Source organism: Cherax quadricarinatus, chromosome 88 (assembly GCF_038502225.1).
Source record: "Cherax quadricarinatus isolate ZL_2023a chromosome 88, ASM3850222v1, whole genome shotgun sequence".
NCBI classification, from domain to species: domain Eukaryota; kingdom Metazoa; phylum Arthropoda; class Malacostraca; order Decapoda; family Parastacidae; genus Cherax; species Cherax quadricarinatus.
In genome coordinates this window covers 11,840,776-11,865,775 of record NC_091379.1, presented here as the reverse complement: position 1 = coordinate 11,865,775, position 25,000 = coordinate 11,840,776, and the positions used below count along the sequence as shown (strand labels likewise).

The 25,000-nt window shown below is 44.5% G+C and overlaps 1 protein-coding gene across 1 annotated transcript in view; it reads right to left on the bottom strand.

The window, feature by feature from the left end:
• LOC128698474 (clotting factor G beta subunit) overlaps positions 1-20,832 on the bottom strand; it is a 64,756-nt gene extending 43,924 nt beyond the window's left edge. The window contains exons 1-2 of the mRNA XM_070104029.1: positions 20,819-20,832; positions 11,324-11,492 (exon numbers count right to left, since the gene is read on the bottom strand). Coding sequence (XP_069960130.1) covers positions 11,324-11,492; positions 20,819-20,832 — 183 coding nt within the window. The remainder of the gene's footprint in view (positions 1-11,323; positions 11,493-20,818) is intronic.
• Positions 20,833-25,000: the final 4,168 nt, after the last annotated feature.

Here is a 25,000-nt window from a genome sequence, read left to right as displayed (position 1 = left end):
GTGTGTGTGTGTGTGTGTGTGTGTGTGTGTCTGTGTATATATATGCTACCTGCTTTCTTGTCTTCATACATTGCATCCATAGGGCTTTTAGCAGTGATTCTCCCTGAACATCTTAGGGTCAAAATTGGAGTCCATGATCAAAAGTTCGTTGATGGAGCCAGGATCTGGGATAATCTCACAGGCTCTGAAACCAGACCTGCTCCCCCTAACAACTACAAACAGTCGCACTGGGATGGTTCAATAGTGGAGAATATAGCCTCAAGAATGCTTCAGAGTGTGTCAGGGAAGGATAGAGTCCACCTCCTGGCAGTGAGAGCTCCTCATGCAGGGGTCTTTTTGTTGGCTGTTCCCAGCTCCAGCCTTGGCACACGCCTCGACCCACAGACCATCCGCATTGGTGTTGCCGTTCGGCTTGCCGCCCCTATTCTCGCCGAACACAGGTGTATTTGTGGCAGTGAAGCAGCAGACCGATTTGGATACCATGGTCTTGTGTGTCATAAATCCGAGGGATAGATTGCAAGACTTAAAAAGGTTAATAACATTATCAAGAGGAGTCACACAACAGCCGGATGCCCAGCAATAAGGGAGCCGCCCCAGTTATGCAGATCTGATAGCAGCCAAAAGCGTCCAGATGGTATCACCCTTCAAGCTTGGACAGATGACAAGCAGGTGGTGTGGGACTACACACGTTCATCTACACCAGGGAGGAAGGAGGGACAGCTGCAAGCTTTTCTCGACTTCTGGGAGTCCCAGAAGTCGAGAAAATACGGAGAACCTGCCCATCATTATATGTTTTTTCCCATAGGCTCAGAGACCCTTGGCTCATGGGGAAAGAGTGCATCTAAGTTCCTCAAGGAGCTAGGCAAAAGACTCAACAAGGTAACTAGAGATCTCAGGACAGCTAGTTTTCTGTTCCAGCGACTCAGTGCTGTGGTTCAGAGGGGTAATGCCTGCTGTATTTTGGGCATGTGCCCCAGCTCTGAGAAGTTGGATGAGATTTTCGCATTATAATCAGCGACAAACATGTAACAATATGTGCTAGACATGTATCTCTCACACTTCATGTACTGTAAATGCCATCTTTATATCAACAATGTATCTCATAAATCTTTTGTAAGATATATATATATATATATATATATATATATATATATATATATATATATATATATATATATATATATATATATATATCTTCAAACAGGTGCAGTGTCTGATATGTGGAAGATGGCTAATGTAATTCCTATTTTTAAAACAGGGGACAAGTTGTTACCGTCAAATTACCGCCCAATAAGCCTGACCTCAATTGTAGGCAAATTACTAGAGTCAATTATAGCTGAGATTATAAGAAGCCATGTCGATAAGCATAGCTTGATTAATGATACTCAGCATGGATTCACAAGAGGCCGGTCTTGTCTAACTAATTTATTAACTTTCTTCAGTAAAGCTTTTGAGGCTGTTGACCACGATAAAGAATTTGATATTATTTACTTAGATTTTAGTAAGGCATTTGATAGAGTTCCGCACCAAAGACTGTTGAAGAAAGTAGCAGGGATGTTAGGGAACTTCAGGAGGATTTAGACAAACTCTACTCTTGGTCAGAAAAGTGGCAGATGCAGTTCATTGTAGATAAATGCAAGGTTCTGAAGCTCGGGAGTGTCCATAACCCTAGCACTTATAAGTTAAATAATGTAGAACTTAGCCATACAGATTGCGAAAAGGACTTGGGGGTTATGGTAAGCAGCAACCTTAAACCAAGACAGCAATGCCTAAGCGTACGTAATAAGGCAAATAGATTACTGGGATTTATATCAAGAAGTGTAAGCAACAGAAGTCCAGAGGTCATACTGCAGCTTTATACATCATTAGTAAGGCCTCACCTAGATTATGCAGCTCAGTTCTGGTCTCCATATTACAGAATGGACATAAATTCGTTAGAAAACATTCAGCGTAGGATGACTAAATTAATACATAGCATTAGAAATCTTCCTTATGAAGAAAGATTGAAGACTCTTAAATTACATTCACTTGTTAGACGAAGAATGAGGGGAGACCTGATCGAAGTGTATAAGTGGAAGATAGGTATTAATAAATGGGATATTAACAAGGTCTTGAGGATATCTCTCCAAGAGAGAACCCGCAGTAATGGATTTAAATTAGATAAGTTTAGATTTAGAAAGGACATAGGAAAGTATTGGTTTGGAAATAGGGTAGTTGATGAGTGGAACAGTCTACCTAGTTGGGTTATTGAGGCTAGGACTTTGGGTAGTTTCAAATTTAGGTTGGATAAGTACATGAGTGGGAGGGGTTGGATTTGAGTGGGACTTGCACATCGGGGCTTGTTTCTAGGGTGGCATTAAAAATTGGGTTGGTCAAATGTTTGTTAGTGGGATGAATTGTAAAGGACCTGCCTAGTATGGGCCATCAGGCCTGCTGCAGTGTTCCTCCTTTCTTATGTTCTTATGTTCTTATATATATATATATATATATATATATATATATATATATATATATATATATCTATATATATATATATATATATATATATATATATATATATATATATTACAACTAACGGCTGCATTAAGTAACGGCAGTTTCGTCTAACGCCGCTTTTTGCCGTAGAAAAAATGCCTTAACCATCGGTGAAAAACTTAACCAACGACGTTTGCCTGGAATGTGTTGACGTGCCCAGAGTGCGGTCTGAGCGGGCCCAGCCACTCCAAGAGTCACTGTGCCATTGTTTACAAGCTGTTGCGGTCGGTTTCCACGTGTACTTCCCATATATTTTGGATTATTCCACTGTTTATAGTACTTGTAACCTCTAAATAAGCCACCATGGGTCCCAAGAAAGCATCTAGTGCTAAGCCTGTGTTAAAAAGGGTGAGAATTACGATGGAAATGAAGGAGATCATTGAAAAATACGAGAGTGGAGTGTGTATGGCTGAGTTGGAAAGGCAATACAACAAATCACATTCAACCATCAGTACTATCTTGGCGAACAGACAGGAAATCAAGGAAGCTGTTGTTGTGAAAGGCTCAAGTATGTTTTCAAAACAGAGACCACAAATAGTTGAAGAGGTAGACAGACTGTTAATGGTATGGATAAACGAAAACCAATTATCAGGTGATAGTGTTTCTCAGTCTATAATTTGTGAAAAGGCAAGAAAGTTGCATGATGATCTCATTAAGAAAATGCCTCAAAATAGTGCTGCTGATGATGAATTTAAGGCCATCAAAGGCTGGTTTGAGAGATTTAAGATTCGTAGTGGCATACACAGTGTGGTAAGGCGTGGTAAGGCAGCCAGTTCAGACAAAAATGCAGCTGAAAAATATGTGAAGGACTTTAAGGAATACATAGTGACTGAAAACCTAAAACCTGAACAAGTGTTTAATTGTGACGAAACAGACATGTTTTGGAAGAAAATGCCAAACAGGACCTACATTACTCAGGAGGAAAAGGCACCCCCAGGACATAAGCCTGTGAAAGACAGGCTGACATTAATGTTGTGTAGTAATGCTAGTGATGATTGCAAAGTGAAGCCTTTATTGGTGTATCACTCTGAAACTCCCAGAGTGTTCAGGGTAATTTGTGCGCGCACAAGGGTAATTTGTGCGTGCTGTGGAGATCAAACAGTAAGGCATGGGTCACTAGGGTATTTTTCTTGGACTGGTTTATGGTGTGTTTGGCCCCACTGTGACAAAATACCTTCAGGAAAAGAAATTGCCACTCAAGTGCCTCCTGGTAAGGGACAATGCTCCTGCTCATCCTCACGACTTGCATGAGGAAACTGAGTTTGGTTTCGTTAAGGTGAAGTTTTTGCCTCCTAATACAACTCCTCTCCTCCAGCACATGGACCAGCAGGTCATTTCAAACTTCAAAAAGCTCTACACAAAAGCAGTGTTTCAAAAGTGCTTTGAAGTGACCTCAATTGACCCTAAGAGAGTTTTAGAAAGATCACTTCAGTTTCCTCAGTTGTGTAAACCTTATAGGTAAGGCTTGGGAGGGAGTGACTAAGAGGACCTTGAACTCTGCTTGGAGGAAACTGTGGCCAGAATGTGTAGAACAGAGGGATTTTGAAGGGGTTGGGGCTAACCCTAAGGAGGCTATGCCAGTAGTGGAAGGTATTGTGTCACTGGGAAAGTCCTTGGGGTTGGAGTTTTGTGGCGAGGATGTGGAAGAGTTGGTGCAGAACGACGAGGAAGAACTAACCACTGCAGACCTGCAAGAGCTTCAGGTGCAACAGCAACAGATCACACCTCAAGAATGTTCTTCAGAGCAGGATGAAGAGAGACGGAATAAGATGACTTCATCAAGGATTAGGGAAATGTGTTCATTGTTTACAAAGGTGCAAGCATTAATCGAAGAATTTTATCCTGTCACCGAAGTTGCAAGCTGCATTGGCAACAGGTACAATGACACTCTTGTGTCCCATTTTAGGGAAATCCTAAGGGCAAGTGAGAAGCAGAGCTCTCTGGACAGTTATTTTGTGTGACAGGGATTCAGTGACTCTCAAGCTGGTCCTAGTGGCATTAAAAAACGAAGGAGGGAGGTAATCCCACCAAAGGACTTGGAACCTGAAGTCCATCTGGAAGGGGATTCTCCTTCCAAGCAACAGACAGTTCTGAATTTCTCCTGCTGCTGGCACATCACTCATCAACAACTCCACAATAAAGGTAAGTGGCATTTAATTATTCTTTATTTTGCATGTCCTATTCCTTTCCATATAAGGAAATGTATATTTCATGTAAAAAAAAAAAATCAGATTTTGGGGTGTCAGGAACGGATTAATTCTATTTCCATTATTTCTTATGGGGAAAATTAAAGCGATCAACGGTAATTTCGACCAATGGCAAGCCCTCTGCAACGGATTAATGCCGTTGGTTGAGAGTCCACTGTATATATATATATATATATATATATATATACATATATATATATACATATATATATATATATACATGTATATATATATATTTTTTTTTCAACAAGTTTGCCGTCTCCCACCGAGGCAGGGTGACCCAAAAAAGAAAGAAAATCCCCCAAAAGAAAATACTTTCACTTTCATCATCATTCCACACTTTCACCACACTCACACATAATCACTGTTTTTGCAGAGTTGCTCAGAATACAACAGTTTAGAAGCATACACATATAAAGATACACAACATATCACTCCAAACTGCTAATATCCCAAACCCCTCCTTTAAAGTGCAGGCATTGTACTTCCCATTTCCAGGACTCAAGTCCGACTATATGAAAATAACCGGTTTCTCTGAATCCCTTCACTAAATATTACCCTGCTCACACTCCAACAGATCGTCAGGTCCCAAGTACCATTCGTCTCCATTCACTCCTATCTAACACGCTCATGCACGCTTGCTGGAAGTCCAAGCCCCTCGCCCACAAAACCTGCTTTACCCCCTCTCTCCAACCCTTTCGAGGACGACCCCTACCCCTCCTTCCTTCCCCTATAGATTTATATGCTTTCCATGTCATTCTACTTTGATCCATTCTCTCTAAATGACCAAACCACCTCAACAACCCCTCTTCTGCCCTCTGACTAATGCTTTTATTAACTCCACACCTTTTCCTAATTTCCACACTCCGAATTTTCTGCATAATATTTACACCACACATTGCCCTTAGACAGGACATCTCCACTGCCTCCAACCGCCTCCTCGCTGCAGCATTAACAACCCAAGCTTCACATTCATATAAGAGTGTTCGTACTACTATACTTTCATACATTCCCTTCTTTGCCTCCATAGATAACGTTTTTTGACTCCGCATATACCTCAACGCACCACTCACCTTTTTTCCCTCATCAATTCTATGATTAACCTCATCCTTCATAAATCCATCCGCTGACACGTCAACTCCCAAATATCTGAAAACATTCACTTCTTCCATACTCCTCCTCCCCAATTTGATATCCAATTTTTCTTTATCTAAACCATTTGATACCCTCATCACCTTACTCTTTTCTATGTTCACTTTCAACTTTCTACCTTTACACACATTCCCAAACTCATCCACAAACCTTTGCAATTTTTCTGTAGAATCTCCCATAAGCACAGTATCATCAGCAAAAAGTAACTGTGTCAATTCCCATTTTGAATTTGATTCCCCGTAATTTAATCCCACCACTCTCCCGAACACCCTAGCATTTTTACAACCCCATCTATAAATATATTAAACAACCATGGTGACATTACACATCCCTGTCTAAGACCTACTTTTTCCGGGAAATAGTCTCCCTCTCTTCTACACACCCTAACCTGAGCCTCACTATCCTCATAAAAACTCTTAACAGCATTTAGTAACTTACCACCTATTCCATATACTTGCAACATCTGCCACATTACTCCCCTATAAACTCTATCATATGCCTTTTCTAAATACATAAATGCAATAAAAACTTCCCTACCTTTATCTAAATACTGTTCACATATATGCTTCAATGTAAACACTTGATCTACACATCCCCAACCCACTCTGAAGCCTCCATGCTCATCCGCAATCCTACATTCTGTCTTACCTCTAATTCTTTCAATTATAACCCCACAGTATACTTTTCCTGGTATACTCAGTAAACTTATTCCTCTATAATTTTTACAATCTCTTTTGTCCCCTTTCCCTTTATATAAAGGGACTATACATGCTCTCCGCCAATCCCTAGGTACCTTCCCCTCTTTCATACATTTATTAAACAAAAGTACCAACCACTCCAACACTATATCTCCCCCTGCTTTTAACATTTCTGTCATGATCCCATCAGTTCCAGCTGCTTTACCCCCTTTCATTCTACGTAATGCCTCACGTACCTCCACCACACTTACATTCTGCTCTTCTTCACTCCTAAAAGATGGTATACCTCCCTGGCCAGTGCATGGAATTACCGCCTCCATTTCTTCCTCAATATTTAAAAGTTCCTCAAAATATTCTCGCCCTGGGTTGTGTAACTGATGGGTTTCTAGATGGGTGGTGATCTTGCTTCTTAGGACCCTTTCAAAGATTTTTATGATATGGGATGTTAGTGCTATTGGTCTGTAGTTCTTTGCTGTTGCTTTACTGCCCCCTTTGTGGAGTGGGGCTATGTCTGTTGTTTTTAGTAACCGGGGGTCGTCCCTCAGTTACTAAAAACAACAGACATAGCCCCACTCCACAAAGGGGGCAGTAAAGCAACAGCAAAGAACTACAGACCAATAGCACTAACATCCCATATCATAAAAATCTTTGAAAGGGTCCTAAGAAGCAAGATCACCACCCATCTAGAAACCCATCAGTTACACAACCCAGGGCAACATGGGTTTAGAACAGGTCGCTCCTGTCTGTCTCAACTACTGGATCACTACGACAAGGTCCTAAATGCACTAGAAGACAAAAAGAATGCAGATGTAATATATACAGACTTTGCAAAAGCCTTCGACAAGTGTGACCATGGCGTAATAGCGCACAAAATGCGCGCTAAAGGAATAACAGGAAAAGTCGGTCGATGGATCTATAATTTCCTCACTAACAGAACACAGAGAGTAGTCGTCAACAGAGTAAAGTCCGAGGCAGCTACGGTGAAAAGCTCTGTTCCACAAGGCACAGTACTAGCTCCCATCTTGTTCCTCATCCTCATATCCGACATAGACAAGGATGTCAGCCACAGCACCGTGTCTTCCTTTGCAGATGACACCCGAATCTGCATGACAGTGTCTTCCATTGCAGACACTGCAAGGCTCCAGGCGGACATCAACCAAATCTTTCAGTGGGCTGCAGAAAACAATATGAAGTTCAACGATGAGAAATTTCAATTACTCAGATATGGTAAACATGAGGAAATTAAATCTTCATCAGAGTACAAAACAAATTCTGGCCACAAAATAGAGCGAAACACCAACGTCAAAGACCTGGGAGTGATTATGTCGGAGGATCTCACCTTCAAGGACCATAACATTGTATCAATCGCATCTGCTAGAAAAATGACAGGATGGATAATGAGAACCTTCAAAACTATGGAGGCCAAGCCCATGATGACACTCTTCAGGTCACTTGTTCTATCTAGGCTGGAATATTGCTGCACTCTAACAGCACCTTTCAAGGCAGGTGAAATTGCCGACCTAGAAAATGTACAGAGAACTTTCACGGCGCGCATAACGGAGATAAAACACCTCAATTACTGGGAGCGCTTGAGGTTTCTAAACCTGTATTCCCTGGAACGCAGGAGGGAGAGATACATGATTATATACACCTGGAAAATCCTAGAGGGACTAGTACCGAACTTGCACACGAAAATCACTCACTACGAAAGCAAAAGACTTGGCAGACGATGCACCATCCCCCCAATGAAAAGCAGGGGTGTCACTAGCACGTTAAGAGACCATACAATAAGTGTCAGGGGCCCGAGACTGTTCAACTGCCTCCCAGCACACATAAGGGGGATTACCAACAGACCCCTGGCAGTCTTCAAGCTGGCACTGGACAAGCACCTAAAGTCAGTTCCTGATCAGCCGGGCTGTGGCTCGTACGTTGGTTTGCGTGCAGCCAGCAGCAACAGCCTGGTTGATCAGGCGCTGATCCACCAGGAGGCCTGGTCACAGACCGGGCCGCGGGGGCGTTGACCCCCGAAACTCTCTCCAGGTAAACTCCAGGTAAATACCTCCCTCTCCCCATCTACTAACTCCCCTACTCTGTTTTTAACTGACAAATCCATTCGTTCTCTAGGCTTTCTTAACTTGTTTAACTCACTCCAAAATTTTTTCTTATTTTCATTAAAATTTCTTGACAGTGCCTCTCCCACTCTATCATCTGCTCTCCTTTTGCACTCTCTCACCACTCTCTTTACCTTTCTTTTACTCTCCATATACTCTGCTCTTCTTATAACACTTCTGCTTTGTAAAAACCTCTCATAAGCTACCTTTTTCTCTTTTATCACACCCTGCCTTGGTGGGAATCGGCCGATGTGTGTGTGTGTGTGTGTGTGTGTATATATATATATATATATATATATATATATATATATATATATATATATATACATATATATATATATATACAAGATACACTTCCAGTCAGACTAGGAGGCATTGGTGTCCGCAAGTCATCACAGATTGCGTTACCTGCTTTTCTGTCCTCGTGTATTGCATCCAGAGAGCTTGTAGCAGCGATTCTCCCTGAACATCTTAGGGACAAGATTGGAGCCCAGGACCAAAAATTCATTGACGGAGCAATGATCTGGGATAATCTAACGGGCTCAGAAACCAGACCTGCTCCCCCCAACAACTACAAACAATCGCACTGGGATGGTCCAATAGTGGAAAATATTGCCTCAACAATGGTTCAAAGTGTGTCAGGGAAGGATAGAGCCCGCCTGCTGGCAGTGAGAGCCCCTCATGCTGGGGACTTTCTGTTGGCTGTTCCCAACTCCAGCCTTGGCACACGCCTCGACCCACAGACCATCCGCATCGGTGTTGCCCTTCGACTTGCCGCCCCTATTCTCGCCGAACACAGGTGTATTTGTGGCAGTGAAGCAGCAGACCGATTCGGGTACCATGGTCTTGTGTGCCGTAAATCCGAGGGAAAGATTGCAAGACATGAGGAGGTTAATAACATTATCAAGAGGAGCCTCACAACAGCTGGATGCCCAGCAGTAAGGGAGCCACCCCAACTATGCAGATCTGATGGCAGCCAGAAGCGTCCAGATGGTATCACCCTTCAAGCCTGGACAGATGGGAAGCAGGTGGTGTGGGATTATACATGTGCATCTACCTTGGCTGATACCTATCTCCAATACACCAGGGAGGAAGGAGGGGCAGCTGCCAGCTTTAGGGAGTCCCAAAAGTCTAGAAAATATGGAGAACTTGCCCATCATTATATGTTTGTTCCCATAGGCTCAGAGACCCTTGGCTCATGGGGAAAGAGTGCATCTAATTTCCTTAAGGAGCTGGGAAAAAGACTCATCAGGGTAACTAGGGATCCCAGGGCAGCTAGTTTTCTGTTCCAGCGGCTCAGTGCGCGGCTGTTCAAAGGGGTAATGCATGCTGCATTTTGGGCACACGCCCCAGCTCTGAGGAGCTGGATGAGATTTTCGCCTTATAATCGGTGATACACACGTAACAACATGTACCGTATATGCCACCTTTATATCAACAATGTATCTCTTAAATCTTCTGTGCCATATTATGTAATAAAATATTCCTATTCGTAAAAAAAAAAAATAGTTTAAAAGATGGGGTGGTAGGGGAAGTGGAATATTCAAATGGCTTCAGGAAGAAATCCAAATATTCTTCCTTGAAGCCTTTTTATCCACTTCTCCGAGGCTATGGGTCCCACAATTTACACCAGAGGTGGACCCCATTATATATATATATATATATATATATATATATATATATATATATATATATATATATATATATATATATATATATCGGCCGATTCCCATCAAGGCAGGGTGGCCCGAAAAAGAAAAACTTTCATCATTCACTCCATCACTGTCTTGCCAGAAGGGTGCTTTACACTACAGTTATAAAACTGCAACATTAACACCCCTCCTTCAGAGTGCAGACACTGTACTTCCCATCTCCAGGACTCATGTCCGGCCTGCCGGTTTCCCTGAACCCCTTCATAAATGTTACCTTACTTGCTCTCCAACATCACGTCAAGTCCTGAAAACCATTTGTCTCCATTTTCTCCTAACACGCTCACGCACGCTATTCATGTAAAAAATTAATAATTTTCTACTGAGTGTGTCAAAGTGATGAATTGTCCTGGAGAGGTGAATGAGATCACTTGGTTGTGCTTATTTCTGATGCTAGCACAAGCTTTGTACCCTTTCTATTCGATCTTGTTATATGTAATTTGGAGACGAAAACTTGACGTTATATACAAGTTATTGTCTAGAAATTCCATTTCAGAGAATTAAAATAATGTCTGGTGTTTTATACCCAAAAATTTCTAGTTTGAAACTGACCATTCTGCTCTACGCACCTCACAGATAAACCTTGTTTGGTATTTTTGTGGTCGTTGCTTATGAGTGTTTCAAGACTCTTCCTTTCTCTTGTTTGTTAGTTTTAATATGTTTATTACGCACTCCATACCCATCCTGTGGGTGGTAGTAAAAAAAAACTATATAATTAATCCACTCCTGTATCGGTCAATTTGGTGCCAAATATTTTGCATTCGTGTTTGATTTTTTTTTGTCCCAAATTTATTACTTTGCACTAGTAAACTCTGAAAGTCATTTTAAAACTGATCATAGAGCCAGCCTGTTCAGATCACCCTGAATCCCACGTTAACTTTAGATGCTGCAGAGAGAGAGAATATACTAACCTTCAGTTTAACTCTGCGGTCGAGCATAAGAAGGACCAAGTCATGGTAGGCTTGAGGGTGGAAGTACTCAGGGTGAGGTACAGTGGCAGCTACACTAAAGTCTTCGTGAACTGCACCATCTTTCTCATCATTGTAATCATGCTCACCCAGACGCACCACCTGGGGACGCCTGTTAATAATGACCTCATTAAACTCAAATTATTTTACTTAAATTAGAGGAGCATAAAGTCTACTTCTATCTTGCAGTCATCAGAGGTAATTGTATTTATTATTTATATATTAATGGGGAAGTACTAAACCCGAGAGAGCCAAATAAAGCCCTGGGTATGGGCGAAAATCAACATTGCAATTTATTGTCAATGGTCAACAACCAAAATGCTTCCCAGACCAGAGTAGTAATTTCCAACTAATTTTAGGTCACTGATAATGAATATCATGGTTAAAATTGCTTGTTAGCTCTACTTTCCAATACGCAGCTACGTGTGACAAAAGGTTCCAACAGTCTTGTGGCAGTGTTTCCTACCACACTCACTGACCTTCATTATTGTTCCAGCAGACATAGAAGGTGGTTGTGATGTGTAAGTTTATATTTTGAGGTGAAACGTAGGTGATTTTCTTAGCCAAACACTTTTTAAACTTATAATAAATATGTGAATGGGACAGCCATGCAAGAGGTTCCCACTACATCAGGAAAGATTGGCCACTTCGTCTATCATTGAGGACTGGGATGAAAAGTGTTCAACATCCACCTCTCAGTGAACCAAACAAAATTTTGCTACCATCACTACACATAAAACTGAGGCTAATGTAAAACTTTGTAAAAGCTATGGGCAAATCAGGTCAGGAATTCAAGTAAACATCAAAATTCCCTTCACTGAGCGACGCTAAGATAAGAGAGGGAGTCTTAAATGGTCCTCAGATTCGAGAGCTTCTTAAAGATGGTGACCTTGAATCAGACCTTCATGGGGAGGAGAAAGCTGCTTGGGAAGCATTCAAGTTAGTGGCGAAGGGATTTCTCGGAAACAGAAGGGAAGGCAACTATGAAGAACTGGTGGAAAACCTCATCAAGGCTTACAAGAACATGGGATGTAACATGTCACTTAAAATCTACTTTTTGGACTCAGATTCAGACATTTTTCCAGCGAACTGTGGGGCAGTTAGTGACGAACATGGTGAAAAGTTTCACCAAGATATTTCAATCATGGAAAAATGGTACCAGGGCAAATGGGGCACAAGAATGCTTGCAGAATATTGCTGGACATTGACAAGAGATGATTCTTCAGCCCACATAAGCGTCAAGCAAAAAGGTAGAGAATAGGTACGGATTAGAGATTAAAACATACTGACATATATTGTACGTTATAATAAAATAATCAAATATTACATGTCTCGTATCTTTAAACCTAAAGCCAATAAGCATTTTTCAAGGTGATATTTGGATTCGGGACATGAATATACATAAGAATTAACTAATATTGTTTAAGAAGCATACAACTTTTCAAAAACTGTTGACCAGAGTTATATTTAGTTATTATTAAATGCTTGTCCTCAAATATTCGCGGACATTTGTAAGTTACAGATCACTCAATATTCTGTGATTATTCTCTGTTAAGTAATTAAAGTGGAGGACCTATTAAGATATGATGTTATATTTATTATGAGGATAAGGAAGGTGGTGTGTGTCTCAGAGAAGGACCGCCAAGAACTGTTTGTGTACTCACCTAGTTCTCACCTAGTTGAGGTTGCAGGGGTCGAGTCCAAGTTCCTGGCCCCGCCTCTTCGCTGGTCGCTACTAGGTCACTCTCCCTGAACCGTGAGCTTTATCATACCTCTGCTTAAAACTATGTATGGATCCTGCCTCCACTACATCGCTTCCCAAACTATTCCACTTCCTGACTACTCTGTGGCTGAAGAAATACTTCCTAACATCCCTGTGATTTATCTGTGTCTTCAACATCCAACTGTGTCCCCTTGTTGCTGTGTCCCATCTCTGGAACATCCTGTCTTTGCCCACCTTGTCAATTCCTCTCAGTATTTTGTATGTCGTTATCATGTCCCCCTATCTCTCCTGTCCTCCAGTGTCGTCAGGTTGATTTCCCTTAACCTCTCCTCATAGGACATACCTCTTAGCTCTGGGACTAGTCTTGTTGCAAACCTTTGCACTTTCTCTATGGGCCTAACGTACACGGTGTACAGGGTCCTGAACGATTCCTTATTAAGATGTCGGAATGCTGTTCTGAGATTTGCTAGGCGCCCATATGCTGGAGCAGTTATTTGGTTGATGTGCGCTTCAGGAGATGTGCCCAAGATCTTTTTTCTTGAGCGAGATTTGTAGTCTCTGGCCCCCCTAGACTGTACTCCGTCTGCGGTCTTCTTTGCCTTTCCTCAATCTTCATGACTTTGCACTTGGTGGGGTTGAACTCCAGGAGCCAATTGCTGGACCAGGTCTGCAGCCTGTCCAGATCCCTTTGTAGTTCTGCCTGGTCTTTGATCGAATGAATTCTTCACATCAACTTCACGTTATCTGCAAACAGTGACACTTCGGAGTCTATTCCTTCCGTCATGTTGTTCACAAATACCAGAAATAGCACTGGTCCTATGACTGACCCCTGTGGGACTCCACTGGTCACAGGTGCCCACTGTGACACCTCACCACGTACCATGACTCGCTGCTGACAAGTATTCCCTGATCCATTGTAATGTCTTCCCTGTTATCCCTGCTTGGTCCTCCAGTTTTTGCACTAATCTCTTGTGAGGAACTGTGTCAAACGCCTTCTTGCAGTCCAAGAAAATGCAATCCACTCACCTCTCTCTCTCTTGTCGTACTGCTGCCACCACGTCATAGAACTCCAGTAGGTTTGTGACACAGGATTTCCCATCCCTGAAACCATGTTGGCTGCTGTTGATGAGATCATTCCTTTCTAGGTGTTCCACCACTCTTCTCCTGATAATCCTCTCCATGACTTTACATACTATACATGTCAGTGACACTGGTCTGTAGTTTAGTGCTTCATGTCTGTCTCCTTTTTTAAAGATTGGGACCACATTTGCTGTCTTCCATGCCTCAGGCAATCTCCCTGTTTCGATAGATGTATTGAATATTGTTGTTATGGGTACACATAGCGCCTCTGCTCCCTCACTCCGGACCCATGGAGAGATGTTATCCGGCCCCATTGCCTTTGAGGTATCTAGCTCGCTCAGAATCCTCTTCACTTCTTCCTCGGTTGTGTGTACTGTGTCCAGCACTTGGTGGTGTGCGCCACCTCTCCGTCTTTCTGGAGCCCCTTCTGTCTCCTCTGTGATCACTTCTTTGAATCTTTTGTTGAGTTCCTCACACACTTCACAGTCATTTCTTGTTGTCTCTCCACCTTCCTTCCTTATCCTGATTACCTCGTCTTTGACTGTTGTTTTCCTTCTGATGTGGCTGTATAAAAACTTCGGGTCAGATTCGGCTTTCGCTGCTATGTCGTTTTCATATTTTCATTGCGCCTCCTTTCTTATCTGTGCTTATTCATTTCTGGCTCTACGACTGCTCTCCGTATTCTCCTGGGTTTTTTGCCTTCTATATTTCTTCCATTCCCTAGCACATTTGGTTTTTGCCTCCCTGCACCTTTGGGTGAACCATGGGCTCATCCTGGCTTTTTCATTATTCCTGTTACCCTTGGGTACAAACCTCTCCTCAACCTCCTTGCACATTGTTGTTACATATTCCATCATCTCATTAACTGGCTTCCCTGCCAGTTCTCTGTCCCACTGAACCCCGTTCAGGAAGTTCCTCATTCTCGTGTAGTCCCCTTTCTTGTAGTTTGGCTTCATTCGTCCTGGCCTTCCTGCTTATCCCTCCACTTGTAGCTCTACTGTGTATTCGAAGCTTAAAACCACATGATCGCTGGCCCCAAGGGGTCTTTCGTATGTGATGTCCTCAATATCTGAACTACTCAACGTGAATACTAGGTCCAGTCTTGCTGGTTCATCCTCTTCTTTCTCTCTTGTAGTGTCCCTTACATGTTGGTACATGAAGTTTTCCAGTACCACCTCCATCATCTTAGCTCTCCATGTATCTTGGCCCCCATGTGGCTCCAAGTTCTCCCAATCGATCTCCTTGTAGTTAAAGTCACCTATGATCAGGAGCTTTGCCCTGCATGCATGAGCTCCTCTGGCCACTGCAGCCAGTGTGTCAATAATCGCTCTATTGCTCTTGTCATACTCTTGCCTTGGCCTCCTGCTGTTTTGTGGTGGGTTATACATCACTGCAATTACCACCTTGGGACTTCCAGAGTGAAGTGTTCCCGCTATGTAACCACTTGTTTCTCAACTGTCTCCTCTCTCCAGCTCATCAAAATTCCATCGGTTTTTGATCAGCAGTGCCACTCCTCCACCCCCCTTGTTCCCTCTGTCTTTCCTCAGGATCTGGTATCCCGTTGGAAAGATGGCATCAGTTATCATACATGTAAGCTTAGTTTCTGTGAGAGCTATGATGTCCGGTGATGCCTCTTTGACTCTTTTGTGCCACTCCTCCCACTTATTTGTTATTCCATCAGCGTTTGTGTACCGTACCTTCAGTTTTCTTTCCAGCACTGTGGTTTGGGGGGCCTGTGAGGGTGGGAGACCTGGGAGCATACTGTGGGATTCTATAGCTGGGTGTTGGGTGGAAGCTGTGAGTATGGATTGTAGTTTGTGTTGGGATGGTGTGATAGGTTGTGGGGTTCTGAGGATAGTTCTGTGTGTGCTTGCCCTTGCTGCTCTGTCCTGCTCTGATTGACCCCTGCTGGTTCCATCCTTGTCTCCTTTCCTAGCTCCTTTCGCTTTTTTGTCCTCTCCCTCAGCTGCTGTCATTCTGTTTGTGTTCTGTCTCTGTCTAGGAACACCCTCTTGTACTCTTCTGAGTATTTCAACCGTGGATTCTCTTGAAGGATCCTGTTCTGCACTGTTTCTGTCCCGAGAATCAGCTTGATCTGTCGTTTTCTCCCCTTCAAGTACATCCCTATTCTCTGAAAATTTACAATCTCGTCCATGTCTTCTTCACCTATTCTGTGATGATGTTCACAGTCTCCTTTCTTTCTGTCTGTCGTCTTTCAGTGTGTGTCCTTTCCTCTCTCTCCTGAAGCCCATGGATAAACACTGATTTTGCCCTTTCCTCCTCCCATTGCCTCTGCCTCTGTAACTCTGGTTCCTGTCTGTTCCTGTTCCTGTCTCCCTTGTTTTTTTCAGTGGCTCTTGGCAGCATGGTTGTGCCTCCACATTTGACCTATCACCCTCTTCATCTGCACCCAGCTGCTCTCCCCTTTCACTCCTTGGCCCTTCTTGGCAGGTTGACATGACCTTAGCATAATTGATATCTCCTTCCTTCCTGTTAAGCCTCTCTGCTTCATATGCTGTGTCTTCTCTGGTCAGTGCCACTGTAACTTGCCTCAGCCTGTTTACCTCATCTTCTAGGACCCTTATCCTGGCTACTGCAGTTTCAACTTGTGCCTCCCAATTCTTCCTCTCCTTCTCCAACCTCTTTTCTAATTTCACAGAAAGCACTGTCTCCATTTTTTCAGAAAACTCTCCTAATTTTCTCTCCAACTCTTGTTTCATCCTTTTCCACTGCTCCTCCATCCACTCCTCCCTACCAGAACCATCCTTTTCCGCTGCTCCCCCATCCACTCCTCCCTACCAGAACCATTCTCATCTGATCCCTGATTCCTTCCCCTCCCCATCGTTTTTTTTTTCCTTTTCTTCCCTTTTTTCTTTTTTTTTTTTGAAAGAGAAAAGGGTGAGAGAGAGAGAGAGAGAGAGAGAGAGAGAGAGAGAGAGAGAGAGAGAGAGAGAGGGAGGGAGAGAGAGAGAGAGAGAGAGAGAGAGAGAGAGAGAGAGAGAGAGAGAGAGAGAGAGCGAGAGAGAGAGAGAGAGAGAGAGAGAGAGAGAGAGAGAGAGAGAGAGAGAGAGAAAGAGAGAGAAGGGAAAGGTAGAAGGAAAGAGAGAGGGGGAGAGTGAGAAGGGAATAGAGGGAGAGTGAGAGGGGAAAAGAGGGGAGAGAGAGAGAGAGAGAGAGTGAGAGAGGGGGGCAAAGAGAGGGGAGAGAGAGGGGGAGAGACAGAGGAGAAGGGGGAGATAGGGGGGAGATGGAAGAGAGAGAGGAGAGAGAGAGATGGGAAATGGGAGAGGGGAGAGATAATGAGAGGGGGAGAGATGTTAGAGGGGAAGAGATGTTAGAGGGGAGAGATAATGAGAGGGGAAGAGATGTTAGAGGTGGAGAGATGTTAGAGGAGAGAGGTAATGAGAGGGGGAGAGATGTTAGAGGGGGAGAGATGTTAGAGGGGAGAGATGTTAGAGGGGAGAGATGGGAGAGGGTGTGTGTGTGTGTGTGTGTACTCACATAGATGTGGTTGAGAGAGAGAGGGGCAAAGAGAGGGGAGAGAGAGGGGGAGAGACAGAGGAGAAGGGGGAGAGAGAGGGGGAGAGACAGAGGAGAAGGGGGAGAGAGAGGGGGAGAGACAGAGGAGAAGGGGGAGATAGGGGGGAGATGGAAGAGAGAGAGGGGAGAGAGAGGATAGGGGGAGAGAGAGGATAGGGGGAGAGAGAGGGGAGGAGTGGAGAGAGAGAGGATAGGGGGAGAGAGAGGGGAGGAGTGGAGAGAGAGAGGAGAGAGAGAGATGGGAAATGGGAGAGGGGAGAGATAATGAGAGGGGGAGAGATGTTAGAGGGGGAGAGATGTTAGAGGGGAGAGATAATGAGAGGGGGAGAGATGTTAGAGGGGGAGAGATGTTAGAGGGGAGATATGTTAGAGGGGAGAGATGGGAGAGGGGAGAGCTGGGAGAGGGTGTGTGTGTGTGTGTGTACTCACCTAGTTGTACTCACCTAGTTAAGGTTGCGGGGGTCGAGTCCGAGCTCCTGGCCCCGCCTCTTCACTGATCGCTACTAGGTCACTCTCCCCGAGCCGTGAGCTTTATCATACCTCTGCTTAAAGCTATGTATGGATCCTGCCTCCACTACATCGCTTCCCAAACTATTCCACTTACTGACTACTCTGTGGCTGAAGAAATACTTCCTAACATCCCTGTGATTCATCTGTGTCTTCAGCTTCCAACTGTGTCCCCTTGTTACTGTGTCCAATCTCTGGAACATCCTGTCTTTGTCCACCTTGTCAATTCCCCTCAGTATTTTGTATGTCGTTATCATGTCCCCCCTATCTCTCCTGTCCTCCAGTGTCGTCAGGTTGATTTCCCTTAACCTCTCCTCGTAGGACATACCTCTTAGCTCTGGGACTAGTCTTGTTGCAAACCTTTGTGTGTGTGTGTGTGTGTACTCACATAGATGTGGTTGAGAGAGAGAAGGGCAAAGAGAGGGGAGAGAGAGGGGGAGAGACAGGGGAGAAGGGGGAGAGAGGGGGAGATGGAAGAGAGAGATGTGAGAGAGAGGATATGTGGAGAGAGAGGGAAGAAGGGAGAGAGAGGGGAGGAGGAGAGAGAGAGGGAAGAGAGAGAGATGGGAAATGTGAGAAGGGAGAGATAAGAGGGGGAGAGATGTTAGAGGGGGAGAGATGTTAGAGGGGAGAGATAATGAGAGGGGAAGAGATGTTAGAGGAGAGAGGTAATGAGAGGGGGAGAGATGTTAGAGGGGGAGAGATGTTAGAGGGGAGAGATGGGAGAGGGGAGAGCTGGGAGAGTGTGTGTGTGTGTGTGTGTACTCACATAGATGTGGTTGCAGGGTCGAGTCTCAGCTCCTGGCCCCGCCGCTTCACTGGCCACTTCTCGGTCACTCTACCCTCTCCGTGAGCTTTATCATACCTCTCCTTAAAGCTATACATAGATCCTGCCTTAAAGCTATGCATAGATCCTATGCATAGATTCCTGACAACTCTGTGACTGAAGAAATACTTCCTTACATCCCTGTGGTTCATCTGAGTCTTCAACTTCCAACTGTGACCCCTTGTTGCTGTGTCCCATCTCTGGAACATCCTGTCTTTGTCCACCTTGTCAATTCTTCTCAGTATTTTGTATGTCGTTATCATGTGCCCCCTATCTCTTCTGTCCTCCAGTGTCGTCAGGAGGATTTCCCTTAACCTCTCCGGAACTAGTCATGTTCAAACCATTGCACTTTTTCTAGTTTCCTTACATGCTTGGATAGGTGAGGGTTCCAAACTGGCGCTGCATACTCCAGTATAGGACTGATGTACACAGTGTACAGGGTCGTGAATGACTCCTGATTAAGATGTCGGAATGCTGTTCTCTGGTTTGCCAGGTGCCCGTATGCTGCAGCAGTTATTTGGTTGATGTGCACCTCAGGAGAGGTGCCCGGTGTTATACTCACCCCAAGATCCTTTTCCTTGAGTGAGGTTTGTAGTCTGTGGCCTCCTAGACTGTACTCTGTCCGTGGTAGTCTTTGCCCATCCACAATCTTCATTATTTTGCACTTGGTTGAACTCCAGGAGCCAGTTGTGGGACCAGGCCTGCAGCCTGTCCAGATTCCTCTGTTGTTCTGCCTGGTCCTCGTTTGACTGAATTCTTCTCATCAACTTCACATCATCTGCAAACAGAACACTTCAGAATTTATTCCTTCTGTCATGTCGTTCATAAATACAAGAAACGGAACCGGTCCTAGGAATGATCCCCGTGGCACCCCGCTAGTTACAGGTGCCCACTCTGACACCTCACCACGCACCATGACTCGCTGTTGTCTTCCTGACAGGTATTCCCTGAGCTATTGCAGTGGCTTCCCTGTTATCCCTGCTTGGTCCTCCAGCTTTTGCACTAATCTCTTGTGTGGAACTGTGTCAAACGCCTTCTTACAGTCCAAGAAAACATAATCTACCCACCCCTCTCTCTCTTGTCTTGCTGCCGTCACCCTGTCATAGAACTCCAATAGGTTTGTGGCTCAGGATATCTCATCCCTGAAACTGTGCTGGCAGTCGTTGATAAGCTCATTCCTTTCTAGGTGCTCTACCACTCTTCTCTTGATAATTTTCTCCATGTCCTTGCTTACTATACATGCCAGTGACACTGGTCTGTAATTTAATGCTTCGTGTCTGTCTCCTTTTTTAAAAATTTGGACTACATTTGCTGTCTTTCATACCTCAGGTAATCGCCCTGTTTCGATTGATGTGTTGAAGATTGTTGTTAGTGGTACACATAGCGCCTCTGCTCCCTCTCTAAGGACCCATGGAGAGATGTTATCCGGCCCCATCGCCTTCAAGGTATCTAGCTCGCTGAGCAGCCTCTTCACCTCTTCCTCTGTTGTATGTATTGTGTCCAACGCTTGATGGTGTACCCCACCTCTCTGCCTTTCTGGAGTCCCTTCTGTCTCCTCTGTGAACATCTCATTGAATCTCATGTTCAGCTCCTCACATACTTTGTGGTCAGTTTTTGTAACCTACCCTCCTTCCTTCCACAGCCTGATTACCTGGTCCGTGACTGTTGTGTTCCTCCTGATGTGGCTGTACAACAGCTTCGAGTCAGATTTGGTTTTCCCTGCAATATCATTCTCGTATTGTCTTTGGGCCTCCCTTCTTACCTGTGCATATTCATATCTGGCTCTACAACTGCTCTCCTTATTCTCCTGTGTGTGTGTGTGTGTATAATCACCAAGTTGTGGTTGCAGGGGTCGAGTCATAGCTCCTGGTCCCGCCTCTTCACTGGCAACTACTGGGTCACTCTCCCTGAACCATGAGATTTATCATACTTCCTGCCTCCACTACATCGCTTCCGAAACTATTCCACTTCCTGACTACTCTGTGACTGAAGAAATGAATGTGTGTACTCACCTAATTTTGGTTGCAGGGGTCGATTCACAGCTCATGGCCCCGCCTCTTCACTGGTTGCTACTAGGTCACTCATTTCCTGCTCTCTGAGCTTTATCATACCTCTTCTTAAAGCTAAGTATGGATCCTTCCTCGATGTGTGTGTGTGTGGTGTGTAATATAGTCAGTGATGGTTTTCGTTACTTCTCCGTGGTCCTTCCTTGCCTTAACCATAGTTTTCCTTATCCTCATAATAAATATAACATCTAATATAAGGGTTACAGTCAACTGTGCAGAGTGGTCTAATGTCAAAGAATTACTTCCCTGTAACTCTACTGTCCAAGGAAATATTCTGGAATCATCTCTTATTAAGAATGATGCACAACATATTTCAAATTTTAGTTCTGGTATCTATAAATTAGATAATTGTACAGTCCAACATATTGTTCATAATCTTCAAGGTAAAAAATATTCACAAATACAGAGTGTGTTCTTTGTCAAACAAACGATTTGACTAGATATTGGAGAGATGTATTTGCTGGACAGACTTGTGTGGGGTGTTGTCACCTCTGAGTGAGGTGTTGTCACCTCTGAGTGAGTTGTCACCTCTGAGTGAGGTGTTGTCACCTCTGAGTGAGGTGTTGTCACCTCTGAGTGAGGTGTTGTCACCTCTGAGTGAGGTGTTGTCACCTCTGAGCGAGTTGTCACCTCTGAGTGAGGTGTTGTCACCTCTGAGTGAGTTGTCACCTCTGAGTGAGGTGTTGTCACCTCTGAGTGAGTTGTCACCTCTGAGTGAGGTGTTGTCACCTCTGAGTGAGGTGTTGTCACCTCTGAGTGAGATGTTGTCACCTCTGAGTGAGGTGTTGTCACCTCTGAGTGAGATGTTGTCACCTCTGAGTGAGGTGTCACGTCAGAGTGAGCTGTCACCTCTGAGTGAGGTGTTGTCACCTCTGAGTGAGATGCTGTCACCTCTGAGTGAGGTGTTGTCACCTCTGAGTGAGATGTTGTCACCTCTGAGTGAGGTGATGTCGCCTCTGAGAGAGGTGCTCTCACCTCTGAGTGAGGTGTTGTCACCTCTGAGTGAGGTGTTGTCACCTCTGAGTGAGATGTTGTCACCTCTGAGTGAGGTGTTGTCACCTCTGAGTGAGTTGTTGTCACCTCTGAGAGATATATTGTCACCTCTGAGTGAGGTGTTGTCGCCTCTGAGAGAGGTGCTCTCACCTCTGAGTGAGGTGTTGTCACCTCTGAGTGAGGTGTTGTCACCTCTGAGTGAGATGTTGTCACCTCTGAGTGAGGTGTTGTCACCTCTGAGTGAGGTCCTGTCACCTCTGAGTGAGGTGTTGTCGCCTCTGAGTGAGGTGTTGTCACCTCTGAGTGAGGTGTTGTCACCTCTGAGTGAGGTGTTGTCACCTCTGAGTGAGATGTTGTCGCCTCTGAGTGAGGTGTTGTCGCCTCTGAGTGAGTTGTTGTCACCTCTGAGTGAGGTGTTGTCGCCTCTGAGTGAGGTGTTGTCACCTCTGAGTGAGGTGTTGTCACCTCTGAGTGAGGTGTTGTCGCCTCTGAGTGAGTTGTTGTCACCTCTGAGTGAGGTGTTGTCGCCTCTGAGTGAGTTGTTGTCACCTCTGAGTGAGGTGTTGTCGCCTCTGAGTGAGTTGTTGTCACCTCTGAGTGAGGTGTTGTCGCCTCTGAGTGAGTTGTTGTCACCTCTGAGTGAGGTGTTGTCGCCTCTGAGTGAGTTGTTGTCACCTCTGAGTGAGGTGTTGTCACCTCTGAGTGAGGTGTTGTCACCTCTGAGTGAGTTGTTGTCACCTCTGAGTGAGGTGTTGTCGCCTCTGAGTGAGTTGTTGTCGCCTCTGAGTGAGTTGTTGTCACCTCTGAGTGAGTTGTTGTCACCTCTGAGTGAGGTGTTGTCGCCTCTGAGTGAGTTGTTGTCACCTCTGAGTGAGGTGTTGTCGCCTCTGAGTGAGTTGTTGTCACCTCTGAGAGATATATTGTCACCTCTGAGTGAGGTGTTGTCACCTCTGAGTGAGATGTTGTCACCTCTGAGAGATATATTGTCACCTCTGAGTGAGGTGTTGTCACCTCTGAGTGAGGTGTTGTCGCCTCTGAGTGAGGTGTTGTCACCTCTGAGTGAGATGTTGTCACCTCTAAGTGAGGTGTTGTCGCCTCTGAGTGAGGTGTCACCTCTGAGTGAGATGTCACTTCTGAGTGAGGTGTTGTCGCCTCTGAGTGAGGTGTCACCTCTGAGTGAGTTGTCACCTCTGAGTGAGGTGTTGTCACCTCTGAGTGAGATGTCACCTCTGAGTGACTTGTTGTCGCCTCTGAGTGAGGTGTTGTCACCTCTGAGTGACTTGTTGTCACCTCTGAGTGAGATGCTGTCACCTCTGAGTGAGGTGTCACCTCAGAGTGAGATGTCACTTCTGAGTGAGGTGTTGTCGCCTCTGAGTGAGGTGTCACCTCTGAGTGAGTTGTCACCTCTGAGTGAGGTGTTGTCACCTCTGAGTGAGATGTCACCTCTGAGTGAGGTGTTGTCACCTCTGAGTGAGATGTTGTCACCTCTGAGTGAGGTGTTGTCACCTCAGAGTGAGATGTTGTCACTTCTGAGTGAGGTGTTGTCGCGTCTGAGTGAGATGGAAATAAATGGTATAAAATACCGACACAATGGAAATATAAACACAAATGCAGTATAATGTGATCCTTAATTGACAACGTTTCACCCACACAGTGGGCTTTTTCAAGTCACACACGGATCTACCTGGGGTTGGAAGGTACGAGAGTATTTATAGTCATGTTCAGAATGTTGAGGTCAGATGGAGAATGCTGCATCTGATGATCTACCGGGTGGGGTTATAGAGTCTTGGGTAGCTTGGCAGGGGTATTGGACAAGTTGTGAGTAGACCTTCTGCAGTGTTCTATCTTCTTATGTGGGATAGCGATGAAGAAGTTTCTTGGCGAGTGGTTCAGCTATGTTATAGAAGCCATTGTTCTGGTTGAAATTGTTGGTTGTAGAGATGAGCGATGATTCCAGGATTCTTCTGTATTGAGTGTTGTCTTCTGTGGCTATAAGTCTTGAGTTTCTGTAGTTAATTAAATGGTTGTGTGAATTGCGATGTTGTACACAGGCATTCCTTGTATCGTCAGTCCTGCTTGCATATTGGTGTTCTTAAATACGTGTTTGGAGGTCTCTTGATGTTTCGCCCACATATAATTTGTTGCAGTCATTACAAGGGATTATGTATACCCCTGCAGAGGATGGAGTTTGTAGATGAATGGTTCAGAGAACCGACATGTTGATAAATTAGACACATGTGCAACTCTTGGGTATCTTTATTGAGGAAACGTTTCGCCACACAGTGGCTTCATCAGTCCATACAAAGGAGAATCTTGAAGAACAGGAGGAGAATGAGGTAATCAGTCCCTCAACCTTGAGTCGATGTGGTCAGTCCATCAATCTTGAATAGAATACGGCATACGTGCTGAGAAGGAGCTTATAAACCGTTGGCAGGAGAGGTGCAGAAGTCATAGGTGGTGTAACATTTGTTCAATGTTGAAGTAGGTCGTGCCCAAGAATTAGGCAAGCGAAGAATTCCCAAGTATTAAGATCCCAAGAAGTTGCAGTGTCTGACAGGTTTGTAGATGAATGGTTCAGAGAACCCTCAAGGTTGAGGGACTGATTACCTCATTCTCCTCCTGTTCTTCAAGATTCTCCTTTGTATGGACTGATGAAGCCACTGTGTGGCGAAACGTTTCCTCAATAAAGATACCCAAGAGTTGCACATGTGTCTAATTTATCATCAGAGGATGGAGGCTTGTCCTGTCTACTACTGGTGATGTCCTTGATTGTCGTGGTTGTGGAGGTAGATACTGGGAATGATGTTTTGGCAAAGATGTTGGAAACATGTTTGGCAATGGAGTTGGTTGGGAGGACTATGTATCTCTTCTCGGCAGTGTCTTCT